The sequence below is a fragment of the Lepisma saccharinum genome, chromosome 11 (assembly GCF_977018435.1).
Source record: "Lepisma saccharinum chromosome 11, izLepSacc3.1, whole genome shotgun sequence".
Lineage (NCBI taxonomy): Eukaryota > Metazoa > Arthropoda > Insecta > Zygentoma > Lepismatidae > Lepisma > Lepisma saccharinum.
This window is the reverse complement of record NC_139239.1, coordinates 63,140,647-63,155,378: the sequence shown is the minus strand read 5'-3', so window position 1 is coordinate 63,155,378 and position 14,732 is coordinate 63,140,647. Positions and strand designations below refer to the sequence as shown.

The 14,732-nt window shown below is 34.2% G+C and overlaps 1 protein-coding gene across 1 annotated transcript in view; it reads right to left on the bottom strand.

Annotated features, from left to right (window-relative positions):
- Positions 1-2,370: 2,370 nt before the first annotated feature.
- The window catches only part of LOC145994854 (lipase maturation factor 2-like), a 40,933-nt gene continuing 28,571 nt past the window's right edge, over positions 2,371-14,732 (bottom strand). Inside the window, exons 8-11 of the mRNA XM_083131249.1 lie at positions 12,891-13,096; positions 10,808-11,054; positions 9,394-9,610; positions 2,371-8,906 (exon numbers count right to left, since the gene is read on the bottom strand). Coding sequence (XP_082987375.1) covers positions 8,654-8,906; positions 9,394-9,610; positions 10,808-11,054; positions 12,891-13,096 — 923 coding nt within the window. The 3' untranslated portion in view covers positions 2,371-8,653. The remainder of the gene's footprint in view (positions 8,907-9,393; positions 9,611-10,807; positions 11,055-12,890; positions 13,097-14,732) is intronic.

The following is a 14,732-nucleotide window of genomic DNA, read 5'->3' as shown; positions in this document are numbered from 1 at the left end:
GGCCCGGAAGATTGAGTGATGGGGTTGTTGTTCTTCACAACAACGCTACCCCCAATACAGCTGGTGTCACACAGGATTTACTGCAGAAATTCAAGTGGAAAGTGTGGTCTCACCCTCCCTATAGCCCCGATTTGGCACCGTGACTACCTTTTCGGTCCTATCAAACAAGACCTAAGGGATCAGCGTTTCACATCAGATGAGGAAGTGCAGGAAGCAGTCTCAAAGTGGTTCAAAGAAATTGGACGGAATTTTTACACACAAGGAATTGAAAAACTGGTCACACGATACGAAAAATGCTTGGAACACCTTGGTGACTATGTCGAAGAAAGTTAAATGTTCATGCATTTTTGTCCAATAATTTTTTCTTTCTAATGTTTTTTTTTTTACAGGGGGGTTTAACTTACTTTTTGATTCACCCACGTATCTAATTTCTGCGTGCAGTTTCTCTTTCTGTAATTATTTTATGCATATGTCACATGCGTTTTGGGGGCTTGTGGCTGGTTCTGGGGGAAGGGGGCTTAACCCCACCTAGCCCCTACTTAACTACGCCTATGACGGACTGAGAGAAATCTGTTTTAATAGCTTCCTCGATAAACACAAAAGCAAAATTGTGAAAAACATACCCAAAGAGCATTTATAAATATGTATAGATTCAATGGGATTTTGAATAATACACATTGCAATTTCTCACATCTATGGAGTAAATTTCCTGCAGGATTACCGGTGAGTAGCCACCCTGAACGTTTTCTTGTCCAAACAGGATGTAGAAATTGGTTTGAAATGTTGGATCGAAGTGTAAGAACAAAGCCCCCTTTCTTTAGGTTTTTTAAAATTCCATTTCACAGACACTGATGAACTGCAAGCTACTATCCACGTGAAGTGCTGCCACACCAGTGGGGGCAGTCCATTCAGCTCTAGAAGGTTTACTCAGAAAATGGCTCCAAGCAGCTAATACCCTTTACCTGAAGCACAAAAGTGAAGTAAATCAATATAGTATGACCCTGTACAATAAGATCACAACTCTTTTGAGGCTGTATTCTGAAAACATTTTTCAGTTCTTTACACACTTAATTTCACTTAAAAAAAAGCATTTTCCATGGATATGCATCCACTATTACATATTACAAGCAAAGGAAACACACAGACACACACAAAACAAAGTAATGTAAAGAGATAACTTTATTACATACAAATCCTACTTTCCATTCTTCGTACACAACAAAGTACAAAAGAACTACTCAGAGTTTACCTCACTGTTAATTTCAAAAATGTAAAGTGCTCAGCATAAAAAAATAAAAAAGTTAACTCAAGCTTGAAAATGAAAATGCATTAGCAATATCAAAAAAATAACACAAATATCTGAAGAGTTGTGTAACCAACATTCTGATACAGCAACATTATCACAATTGCATAGCAACCGACAGAAAATGACACAACACATTACTTACTCATTATATACACACACATTATTACAATTAGCACATCATTTTTTTCTCATACATAATTGAAATTTAAATCTGTAAACTGACACTAATATAATGATGGTTAATGCGTTAACATCACTACAGACTTAAATTTACCATGTTTCACAATGTTCAAAGCTAAAATAGAAACATCAAAAATTAATACATAGGTAGACACATTATATATTTTTAATATACTGTACATAATATTATATAAGGACTTGTATACTTTGAATTATGACATTGTCAACTACGTTGTCAAAGGATTTGATATGCTTTAAATACTTCCTGAAAATAAAAGTCATTATTAAGTATTACACCCTGGATTTAAAATTTGAACTGGCCTGAAAAAAAAATTGACAGAGATACCACATGACTACTCCCTTTAAAATGCACTCTTGCTCACAGAACATATAAAAGTTGCACACATATGCATTTCAATGTTTATAATCCTTTAAGATTATGCAGACCCATTATTTGCCTGAAACAATGTTAAGAAAGCAGTTCTGCTTATATATAAAGAAACTAAGAAGTTTCAATTCAAAGAATGATTGTTTGCAAATGTGTGCAGGCAAATAAATATATTATCTAGCACATAACTAAGGTGTAGCATTATTTTGTCTACTTAGCAAGGTATGGTTGCAGTTTCCATTATCACACACTCAGTTAGAAAAAACAATTGTGGTTTAAACTATATATTGAAAGACTTGATTCCTAAGTCCACTTTAGCCAATACAACAAATCATTTCCTATTTTGTTCAAGGCCTTCATTTTAACAAGCCTCTATTATAATCTTCCAATCTACTTGCAAATTTACATAGATATGTTACAAAAGCTACCAAATACCTTTTGTGTTTCATTTGTACAAAACTAATTAACTTCTTTCTTTATTTGAATCTTGCAAATAATTTATTTATTTACGACTTTGTTTACATGGCGAAGTTAAGGCATTAATGCCTTCTCTTCCACTTAACCATTAATTACAGGGATCATTTTTTCTTTACAGTTAATTGTATACAATAGTCTGCATTAGGGTAGAAAGAACTTTAGAAGAACAGAAACAAATTTCAAAATAACCAATAAATATGATGCACACTTGACAAGATACAATGAAAGGAAGACAAGGAGTTTAAGTCCAAGTCAATCACATGGACATCTTTTATGAATAGAAGGGCTCGGGTGTAAAACACCGTAAGTGACATTTTGGTCATTTTTGAGTTACAAAGTAAAATATGCCATCCTTCAATTTTGGTGTCAAATTGCCATGTCAAACAATTTGCATTGGACGTAGTGAAGCCTTCTGAAATTGATAAACAACACAAACACAATTTATCTACAGTATAGCTTCTAATAACCTTTTTTCTTAATGAACTCGGAAATGACCAAAATGTCACTTACCATGTTTTACACTCGAGCAATAGACAATTGTGCGTAGCATTTTGTCAGACAATAAACATTAATAAAGTATCTATGAACATCCTGGTTGTCTTAATGTCTTCTTGCTGGATATTAATTATGACTTCTTATTTTTTTTGTTACCGAGAAAGTTTTGTTTTCTCTTTTCTCTATTACTTTAATGATGTACTCTAGTCCACTTTTTACTCATTACCATACAAAGCAATTACATGTAATATTATATTATCTTTCATTTGACATATGAACAAACTAAATGTTCTTGTACATACTTAGCTTCTTCATAAGAAAACACAGTGTAATCTCATATACTATTTATTCTATGCAACTAGCAGTACTCAAATACAACAACTAAAGAGTACTCAAAGTTCACAGTAATATTGTTAGTGGGTTGAAAGACTAATGTCCAAATACATATCTTTAAAAAAAAATTACCTTTCTTTTTTCAAATCCAGGTGGGTTTGTAAATTTAGATAATTTTTGGGGGCATGTGTTTAGACATTAGTCTTTTAACCAACTTACGATGATGTTGACATGTAACATGAAGTTCAGGCTTTCTTATGAAAAGTAGTTATCATTCTTCTTTTTGAATTTAAGACACTTAAATAAATGCAAATTTAGTAGTGCATTATAAATGACATGACACAAAAACTCCCTTTGAGAACATTTAAAAAAAATATATATTGTTCAAGTTTGACACAGATGAAAATTAAAATGTTAATGTCATTCTGATAACAAATAGATACATTTGCATATATTTATACACATAAATGAAGTCTTAAAATGAAGTCTTATTCTAATGTTTATATGTGAAATGCATTAGTCACAGCATACAATTATGTAAGCAAGCATTATATGAAATAACAAAGGTCCCAGAACTGGAATTTGTATTAAACAAAATTGAAACACCACACTGAATTCTCGTATTGTAACACCAAGACAATCAGACATGATGGTTGAACATTAACTCAAATAATTGTAGTAAATTATAAGCATTTTGAAAACTATATACTTAAATATTCAGTTCAAACCACTGCTGAGACGATAGTCATGTTTGTGTCAGAACAATCTGTGATGAGAATAAAATGCGATGATACAAAAAGAAATATATGAAAGTTTGACAAAAATAAGCATTTTAAAAAGAAAACAACATTAATATTGTATATCCTGGAAATAAATACAGTGCAACACACTGATAAGACTGGTTTTGAAATGATGTAATGCATTTGTGTGGTATGTTTTATAAACTGTTCATATTAACTGTAAATTCCTGGAATGTACAAACATGACAAGGATGTCAAGGTGAGAAATCTCAGTGTAGAATGAAGTACACTGGAGTAAGGAAGATGTTGCATATGTTCGCTTGTCAACATCACATAAGCAGAGAATGATCTGTTTTTATTTTTTTGCCAAGATATTGGAAAAAAATTAACATAAAAGAATAAGTATGCCTACTCTACTAGGGACTCCGCGATGGCGTAGTGGTAGCGTTGTTGCCTTGTAATCAAGGGGTTCTGAGTTCAATACCTGGTGGAGGCACATAGTGGTTGATCCCACTTTAAAACTGTAGGTTCAGTCCCGATTAGCCTTACTGTGCATAAAGTGGACTTAAAAAAAAGAAAAAACTCAATCAACCACTCAAAACCTACTCTACACATTTGAAAATGACTCCATGATGGATGGTCCTGTAATGCTGTCACTTCATAATAAAAGGGCCCTGGTAGAGGCACATTGCACAGTGGTTTCTATTGTACATTAAACAGCATATTAGTCGTGATTAGCCTAATTGAACATAAATGAACTTGAAAAGAAACTGACGTTTACAGGCATTCGACATGATACAAGCTTTCAATTGTGATAACTAGGGACCTAAATTTTGGTGTTTTTGCACCAAAATTTGCATTATTATAATAGCGCACTTTTCTGCCAAAAATATCTAAAATTATACTTTCATTTTGCTCCGAAACTAGTATTTTAATTTGTAGGTCATATGACCTATTCCTGTTTGTGATAATTTTATACATTGGAAAAGATTTTTGAAGAAGTTATTTTCCATTATTTCTAGAGCGACAAATACTGGTGTTATGGGTCCCATGTGATTGTATGTACACACTCAAGGTGGAAAATTGTGGGAAACATGCATTTACATGTGGTTTCATGAAGGTATGAAAATACTTAAATATATATCACATATAATAGTTTTTAGGGGTATGATATTTTGGAAAATGAGCAAATATAGTACATTTTATTCTTTTAAACCCTAAAACACAAGAACATTGAATTTTTGCAGTATTTTTCATTTTTTAAGAAGAAAATGCATTGAAATTTGCACAAAAGACCAAATTCACATTATTATTTTTTACCAAACTTGCAATATTTTGCAATTACAAATGCATGAGAAATGTGATTAGAGCATGCTGCTGCACGTACATCAACACTTTTTTGCAACAATATAAAATTTTCATTGTCATTGTGCTGGCAAAAAATTGAGATCCTAGTAGAGCACTTTCACTTGAATCTCCCAGCCTTGAGCATGTACAATCAAATATCATTTTCATGTGCCTGCCCACAATCATCTATTTCATTTTCATATATCAGTGTGTATTGGTAAGATAGACTAAAATAGATTTTAGCATGGGGATGATAACTATGTTCATTTAAGTTTCAATTTCACTAGTCATTCACTTCATGATCCATAATTGAGGGCCACAACTATCAGGCTTGTATGGTGCTTGTTTTGCCTGTTGGAGTGCAATTCACTCATTACATTATGGCGAGCAAAGAGCTCTGAATTCTGTACACTCTCTGGGGTCATCCATTTGTGAACTATTGGGCACTCGAGTGAAAAGTTCTTGCTGCAGCACACTAGTTTCTAGTGATAACCTATCGGTTTACAATGTGAAATTTTTGAAGATACATAAAATATAGTCTGAGTGATAGATAAAGGTCATTTTAATGTTAATGAAGATACACGAAAATATAAATGTATATTACTTTTGATCTAAATGCTCTAGGATTGTATGGTGGAACAACAGGCAAAAAAACCTGCGCAGACTGTGACTCCTTTGCACCGTACTCCCGCAAGGTGGGGAGGGGCAGGGTGAACCATGCTTCCTTATGGCCCGAGCGGAATGGATCGGGGGAAGGTGCGCGAGTGATTTTAGCCGAAGGTTCTTTTGTTTGTGGTGGCTCTATATAGTATTTGTCTTTTTACGATGTTTTCTTGCTCCTCATGCTAATTGCAATGATGAAGATAAATTAGGATTACATGAAAATGATGAATGGGCACTCACGAACGAATGTTTATCCCCACACCAAGACTTGAAACTTGAAACCTTCAGTTGTGAGACTGAATTGACCGGTCAATGGTCAAAGTTTTTACCTCATGATATATCAGTGTGACTAATAAATTCTACACTCGGAAGTAATGTTTTGTGGAATTTAATTTTCACCATTGAGTGAGTACTGTAACTTTATTCTTCTATTTGTTTTTACTTATTTTAGATTGTTTATTTAGTCAATCTGTTATGTGAAAGAAATAATTCAATCACACTTGTTTTTGTTTTGTGAATACTACAATCTTATATACACAAAATAAAAAACACAAATTCAAAACAACAAATTAAATAAAATATGTTATGGCACATGCACCTTAATCAAAGTTTTTATGATTATATGAACAAACTACTTAAAGAAAAAAAAATGTTAATAAAAATTTCACAAAAGCAAGGATTATGAATGAAACATACATATAAAATTAATAATATTTATCGTATCTATCCGTGAGTGTCAGTAACTTCTATCTAGCACATTTGCATAGGATGTAAATTAACTGATACTCTTCACAGTTCATGTGACTCAGAGTTAAGTTCTTTTGCTTCATCATTCTTCTCTTCTTTTGCATGCAGATGGTTAACCTTCCGTTAGGCACATGGAGTAAGGTGCTCCAACAATATTCATTGCGAAATTGCAACACTGAATTATACTGCACATTGAGTGCTTCTGTGTAGCTGAACATTCTTTCTTTTTCTTTGTTCTAAGCATAGTTGTACAGTTCAAATTGATGAACTTCTAAGCCATGGAATATTACAATGCTAACGTCAATTGTGTGCTTTGTGTACAGCAATCCCCCACGTGCCTAAATATGTAACGAGAAAAATATCAAAGTGTAGAAAGAGAGAACACACTGCAGATTCCGATGTTATGTGGAAGTGCGTTAGTGAGGAAGGGAGGACACATTATGTATTAGTGCCGGAAGTGAATCTGAAAGTGACAGCTTGACCAAAAGTGAACATGGCACTGTTCAGTTGTTATGTATTTACGTGCATGGGGGACAACTTTACACTAAGCTTGCAACTGGCATTAACTTTATAATATTACATCATTTTGAAAGAGCAGCAGAAAAATGCAGCTGATCGTAGAAGACCAAGAAAACATGCATGCACGATCAGTATAATTCATGGTGTATTTCATACCTTAAAGATAGTTAAAGAGTTGAGGGACAGGTGTACACCACATGCCTATGCATGTTACAGAAAATGGCATGCCTAACAAAGGGTTAACCAATAATCAATATTACAATATTCTAAAAAGTTACATCTAAATTGTTTATTCCCTTTACATCTGACTATAATTATACCAGTCCATCTAATAAGCTGCCTCTTGTATGATATAATTCTGAAGTACAGTACCAAGCAAAAGTATGTTGTAATTGGTCATAGGAAACAGATTTTCTGTAGAATTTTAAGCTTTGAATCTCAAAATAAATATTCAAGCTCACTCACACTAAGGAAAAAATTAGTTCTATGATCAAAAGCTCATATATACAGTGGAACCTGGATATACGTTTTCAGGGTGCTGAGGCAAAAAACTCATAAGAGAAAATTAATAATCTTGGAAAATTTTATAACATTTTGATTCCGCGAGACCAGACAAGTACGACATACAAAGTGGAAAAATGTACAACCATGGAACGTAACATCACTGTTCAACTGTAATAACTAACAAAGTGTGACTTTCATTTTGTACATACAACTTACTTTTGCTGCTCATTGTACACAAGACTTTCAAGGACAATACAATGTCCGTGTATACACTATATGTCCCAGCTTACACATGTAGGGTTGTAAGAATGACAACAAATTTCATAAGATTGAAATATGTCATTAGTGCAAAATACATACATTATATCTTATCACTGGGTAATAATACTTTATTAACCTCAACCTTTTTGCAGAACAGTGTGTTTGTTGCACCCACCTCAAAAAAAAGTTACTGGCTTGACCCCTATGAACATTTTCATAAATCCAAAAACACATTGATGTGCAATATAAACATACTTAGACAAACACTTCATGAAATGTTAAACACAACAGTAATTACTAAAATACAGTAAAGAGTAATTCATTAGGTAACACTTCTTACCATGGTAACATCATTGACGTAAATATAACAAAACAACTATAAATGCAAAATTTAGAAAAAAGAATGGAAAAAATAATTATTGATTGTCACGATTAGTAGAAGATTTCATTTGTTGAAAAGTTACTTGTGGAAAAGTGTCAATTTCATTGATAATATTAACAATATCCATACTAATATGTATATTTTTTTTTACATTTAATATATTGGACCTATGCTATGGACGTCAATAACTATACTTGCAATAAAGTCTTGCATTCATTTCCTCTAGCTTCTTACCAGTTTCTAAAGCACTGTGCAGATTACTGAATTCATTTTCAAATTGCATTGTTTAAGTGCTCACACTGTCCTTGTTATTATTTACGTTTTGTTGCAATTATGGCACAGCCTGCAGAAAACATCGACAGCATTAATATACTAGATTCCACTTGTGCGGCCCAATACCTGATGTGGTCCAAACCGGTTTTCAACCACTGGTTGGTAACTGGTATATCCTTTTTGCCAAGGATTTTGACTTTCTTGAGGAAGTTCACTATTGGTGTGTAGTCTCGGGAAACGATAGGCAAATAGTCTCCGATCCTCTCTCTTGTCCACCATGTTGGGGATGACCTATTTGTGAACAAGGAAACAATGCATTCACTCTCAAAACTTGCACTGCATGATATTCATTACTTTAAAAGTAAACGAGTGGAAGTATCTATCTCACCATCTCCATTACCAGAGAGTAGTGGACTCTTTTTAATTCAAAGTCCAAGGAGACATGAAAAAAATTTGAATTATCCAAAATTCAAATTAACAAAAACATGCATTATTAATAAATTATCAATGAAACAAGGCTATAATACTACAGTATAAACAATAATAATGAACATGCAGTGAATCTTACAGTAAAAACAGAGGTCTGCTGGAAGTATTGTATACAGCTTGACAGCATGTGACGAAAATCATGCATTGTTGTGGCATTTTGAAAAAAATTCCTTAATGATAAAAACATGTTAATCAGGATAAAATTGACACTGAGAAGCCAAAGAACACTGTGTTCAAATAGCTCTTCATTAGGTACAGCCTACTGTATAATGTTGCTGTGAGCACTTACCTTTGATTCCATTTTGAATAGTGGTAATGGTATAAACTAGCTTTAATGAATTTTGGTGGCTTCGTAGGGAAGGGATTCTTCTTTTGATCCAACAGCTGCAAAACTTCTTGCTGGCCGTCCAAGAGCCTGTATACAAAACTCACAAACCAAGGATTGTCCTGGTATCTTCCCAAAGCCGCAAACCACATTTGCCAATCCAGTCGTGGTTGATGTGGAGCTAGAAGGAAAAATTTAACACTCATATTATTCTTCAGATGTACCTGAACTCACTCTGTACTGAAACAACATTAATTAGTCAAAGAAATAAATTACTTATAATGTTTTAGATACATCAGTGGCATATTCTGAAAATTCTTCAACAATTCTTATTTATTGTATATATTTATTACGAGATTAAATTAATTAGATATAATAGAAATAAAACGCCAATACAGACATGCAAAAAATAGGGATCGGACAGAATAATTGGTACTCTATCAGTGTTAGAGCCAATACTATGTGGATGGATCAGAAAAAAAATAATTACAAGAAGCATTCTGTAATGCATGAAATAGGAGGTAAGTAGTTGGTTTACCCGGAGCTTCAACAGATGGCATCATATATGCGTGGCGAGTTTCAACAACTTTACGTTTACCGTCAGTGGCGTAGTAGCCGATGCAATGGCGAGATGCTTGCAGAATTGGTCTGTTCTGGAAGTGTGAAGTGTCATACGCCTCTTGTGGGTGAGGAATGTTCCAGCAGCAGTATTCATTGTCAACTCGTGGAAGTGTATAGTGAGAGTGTTAGAAGACATGATGTTGCGAAATGGTGTAGGTCATTTGACTCGGGAAAGGAGGATGTGGCAAGTTGCAATAGTGTACAGACTGATGTCCAAGTTCGGCAACAACAGACGTGAATACGGCGCGAGTGGACAAAATGATTCAGAACGACAGATGGGTAAATTTGCGTGGGTGTGTGGAACCCCCCCCCTCCCCCCATACATCTTGGACTTTGCCCCCAGTGACGTTTTCCTTTCTCCCCAGCTGAAAGCGCACTTGTCTGGAACTTGGTTCTCGTCTGACGATGACGTCCAGGCAGCAGCCACGAAGTGGTTCAATGAACAGGGACATGATTTCTACCAAGACGGCGTCAACAAGTTGGTCCAGCGCTCTGATAAATGTCTCATTTGTTGTTGTAACCTTTTTTCTGATCCATCCACGTAATATATTAGCAGTGACCTAACATGTCAGACCCAACTAGCTATATTTGAACATTGTGGTTTGACCAGGAATTGAACTTGGGTTATGGTAACTGTAGGGAGGCCAGATCTCAGCTAAGTATCTCAAATTTAGACTTTTAAATCTGATTCCAGTTCAATAACTGTCTGAGCTATCATCTTCAGATAATTATAAAAGAAATACGGTTTGTTACACACCAACAAATGGCATGGTAGAATTCACATTTCCAGGCTTATAGAGGAATTCGTATTCTTTCCACGGTCCCTCTTCACTGTTGCTACCCTCTATTATGATTTCAGGTCTGCCACCAATTCCCGTCATATGTCGGAAGAGTCCATATGAGTTAGTTATTTGTAAGTGGTCCACTGCCATATACATCTTCGTAAATTGTGGGTAAGCTTTCAGTGTGTAATTTCCAGTTGAATGTAATGTTGAAAGTGGGACCTAGGAAAGAAATTGAAAAGAATTAAATTTCAAAGCATGATGTATAGTTTAAAATCCAACAATAATTCAATTTTTTTTAGTGTTTTCATAAAACTATAAATACTTGATTGTAATACACACAAATATTTATTTCCTGCAAATATGGGAATAGAAATTGTCATGATATCAAAACAATTAGTATTTTAACTTGTGGTGGTGTAACAAAGTAGAGAATTTACAAATTCTGAACCAGATTCAATGCAAATGCAATTCTATTTCCTGCATGTCAAAAATAAATATGCTATAAATGTTGTTGTACATTATATTCTCAGAGATTTAACTCCGATACAGAAGGTGTTATTAATGTATACAAGAGCAAAATAAATTTAAAAATTTGAAGGTCTATGAGAAAAACAATACAGCACAATATTGTTTTAAATCTGAACTTTCATTTATTTTTGAAAGTAAGAAATTTTGTGTGAATGTACTTAGATATCAGAATATAACAGATTCAAACATACCAGTCCTAATATGCAAATTTTGTTCAATATTCATTCATCAGAAATTGACTTCACAATGTTCATATTTTCACCATTAAACTTAAAAACATGAATAAGCAAACAATTATAATTTAAACACAAACAAGAAAACAAAACAAGCAAACAATTATATTTTAAACACAAAAACAAAACAAAACAAGCAAACAATTATATTTTAAACACAAACAAGAAAACAAAGTTAAATTTTAGCTTTATTTCAGGTACAAAAGGTAATATGACACATCGTCAATCTATTACAAACAACCAAGACAAATATTTAATTCCAAATTTTCCGATCAACCTCAATCCTCCTTCAGGCATGGGAGAAAAGAACATGGCATGGAAAAAAGGATAATACATGGTTAAAACGAATCTAGCTAGAATTCTAACAAAATAAGGTACATTTTTTGTCTTAGTTTCTTTTCATTTAAACCAAATGGCACAAAAAAATTCACTAAGCTCATAAGAATTTCCACAATACAAGCACACATCCTAAATTAATATGTAGCCACATATAACAACTACACTTATGAAATTGTTTATGTTTTATTAAAAGAGATCATTATTAACTACTAAGAATGGATTCCCTGAATATAACTTGCATGAACAAATCAGATAAACTGAGGAGGGTGATTGAAGACCTTGGAAGGAAACTGGACACTTACAAAGAAAAGGTGAGAAGGATAAATCTAGTTCCTGAAAGTAATTAAAATTTAAGGAACAGTGCATTACAAGGGCATGAAGTTTACACTCAAATCACTATGTATTTACTATACAAAACACGAGTGAGGCAGATTAACCCATATGCTTCTTTTGACATATCACACCTGCACGATTCAGTTCAGACCTGTTATTTTGCATGCTTGATATGCAAGTTTCTATCTTTAATATTGTCCAGAGGATGGTGTTCACTTTATCTCTTATGGCTTGTAGAGTGGGATGCATAAATATTACCATGCAAATTGCCCATCACCAAGTTTATTATCTTTGTATTACACAGTGAGAGCTTCAAGAATTGAAACAAAATTCTAAACAAGCAGCTCAAATTCTCTGCACAAGCTTAAGAATAAATCTGTTACTAGAAAACATGTAAGATGCAAGATAAAAATTAATGAAAATAGGCATGGATAATTTGCTGAGCAATACTGTTGCATCCCACTGTACAGGCAATGCACCCTGTACTAGTCTTTTTCCATCCATGGATCTGTTTTTGTACCAACACTGTGCAGCACCTCATGCTATTCCTTTGTTCCTTTATTCCTCTAGACAAAAGATGCATATGGGTCCAATCCTTACACAAAGTATGAACTTTACCTACCAGACTGATTCCAAACATGACGAAAGTTATTGCAGAATAGCACAATGTTACAAAAAGCGTAAAAATCTTGATGAAAATGCCCTGAACATCTATAAGTGAACTCGTAAGGGCTTGTGCTACAACCAACGACAGAGAAATCACACCAAGCAGCATAATTTTGGGTAAAACTTTCCCAAGAACATCTTCATACTGATACTGTGTGAAACCTAAAAACGAGAAAAGTGCACTGAATAGATGGAAACAATTTGTAGAAGACAATACTCTCATAACACACATTAGTAACAATACGAACTTTCAACAACAGTGATTGGCTGTTGTTTGTAGAGCATGCATTTGGGATCCAAACATACATTTCAGATATGACTGTTTTGAATAAAAAAAGTCAACGACTTGATTTCTGAATTACTATCAGCTATGAAGGAACATTACTGGCGGTGAAAGAACTATGTAATCTGCTTACACAGATTCCTCTCTCATTAAACAATGCCAGCCACTAACAAAGTAGATTTCACATTCAATAAATAATAAACCATGGTGCAACAGTCCGTGAGGGCCAGGGCCTATCTACAGACTGTCGGCCTCACTCCCCCCTGCCATAATCCAACCAGTTACGGGGTGAGGTGTGGTCAGCATGGGGAACCCCCAGTCGCTGTTGTAGATTTCCATAACTGGTTATGCCTTTCATTCATAGCTCCCCAATTTCTTCATGAAGGTGGGTGGCCACCGGTCCAATACCTATGCCAAAATCTCAGGAGAAAAGTTGTTACGCTTCCCCTGGGAGACTCGGACCTGCATGCTTCCCAAAGCATGACTCCTTAGACCAGACGGCCACAGTGTGGGACTCACATTCAATCTGCTTCAATAAAATTCAGCTCTCTACCCCTTCTGCGCTTGTTGAAAGAAATGTAAACATTGAATAAATAATTTAATATTCTGACCAATTCTGAACAAAAAGCAGAGGTATGCACGAATTTCAGTTTTTGAGTCCTGGTTGAGTCTGGCATTTTTCACTGAAATTTCTATCTGGTATATCTCCTATATCCAAATCATAATGTAATATACAGCTGCACATTTGAAGAAACTAGGCACTGTTGATATCATCAGTGTTTCAAAGACAACACATCCTGTTACAGCAGCTTTGAGAGACACACACAGGATGAACAGCAACAGCAAAAGAAAAAAAAATCATGCAAAAACAGACTGGTTTGGGAGCTCAATTGGTATGCCAGAGACCCAGGTTCAAGTCCTGGACAAGATTGCATTTTTGCTGTAATTCATATATATTACATCTCTTGAATGTGCCAATCATATGGTAAAAGGGATACATTTTACGTTAAAATTTTGTTGCATTTCGAAAATGAAATAGCACCAAATATTTTGTGAACAACCAGACTCTTGAGATGTTTTTTCTAATAAGAAAGCTATCACATGAAGTAAAAAATCTGTGTAGTGAAAGATAAAAAAAAATCACTTTGGTCAGTCAGTACATTGATGTTTATTATTTCACCACTTGGCTTATTCATGGTAATAATAAAAAGGCCCTGGGGTTAAAATGTGGTTATCCAAAGGTTATCCTTACATGTTTATTATTACCATGTAAATTTATCTCAGTTCTTTCATAATTATGATAATTTGCCAAATGACTTTGGCAAAATATTGAACATCAATTTACTGATGCACCAAAGTGGATTTTTGTCTTTTACTATATTAAGATGTTGGCATGTGTTGTGAGCTATGCACTAAATACATGTGTATCTATCCATTTTTATAATTCTCATTAGCAATAAGGTGGTTGCTAAATTTCAATATATAAGGCTGAACTAACAGCACTTTGAATCAATA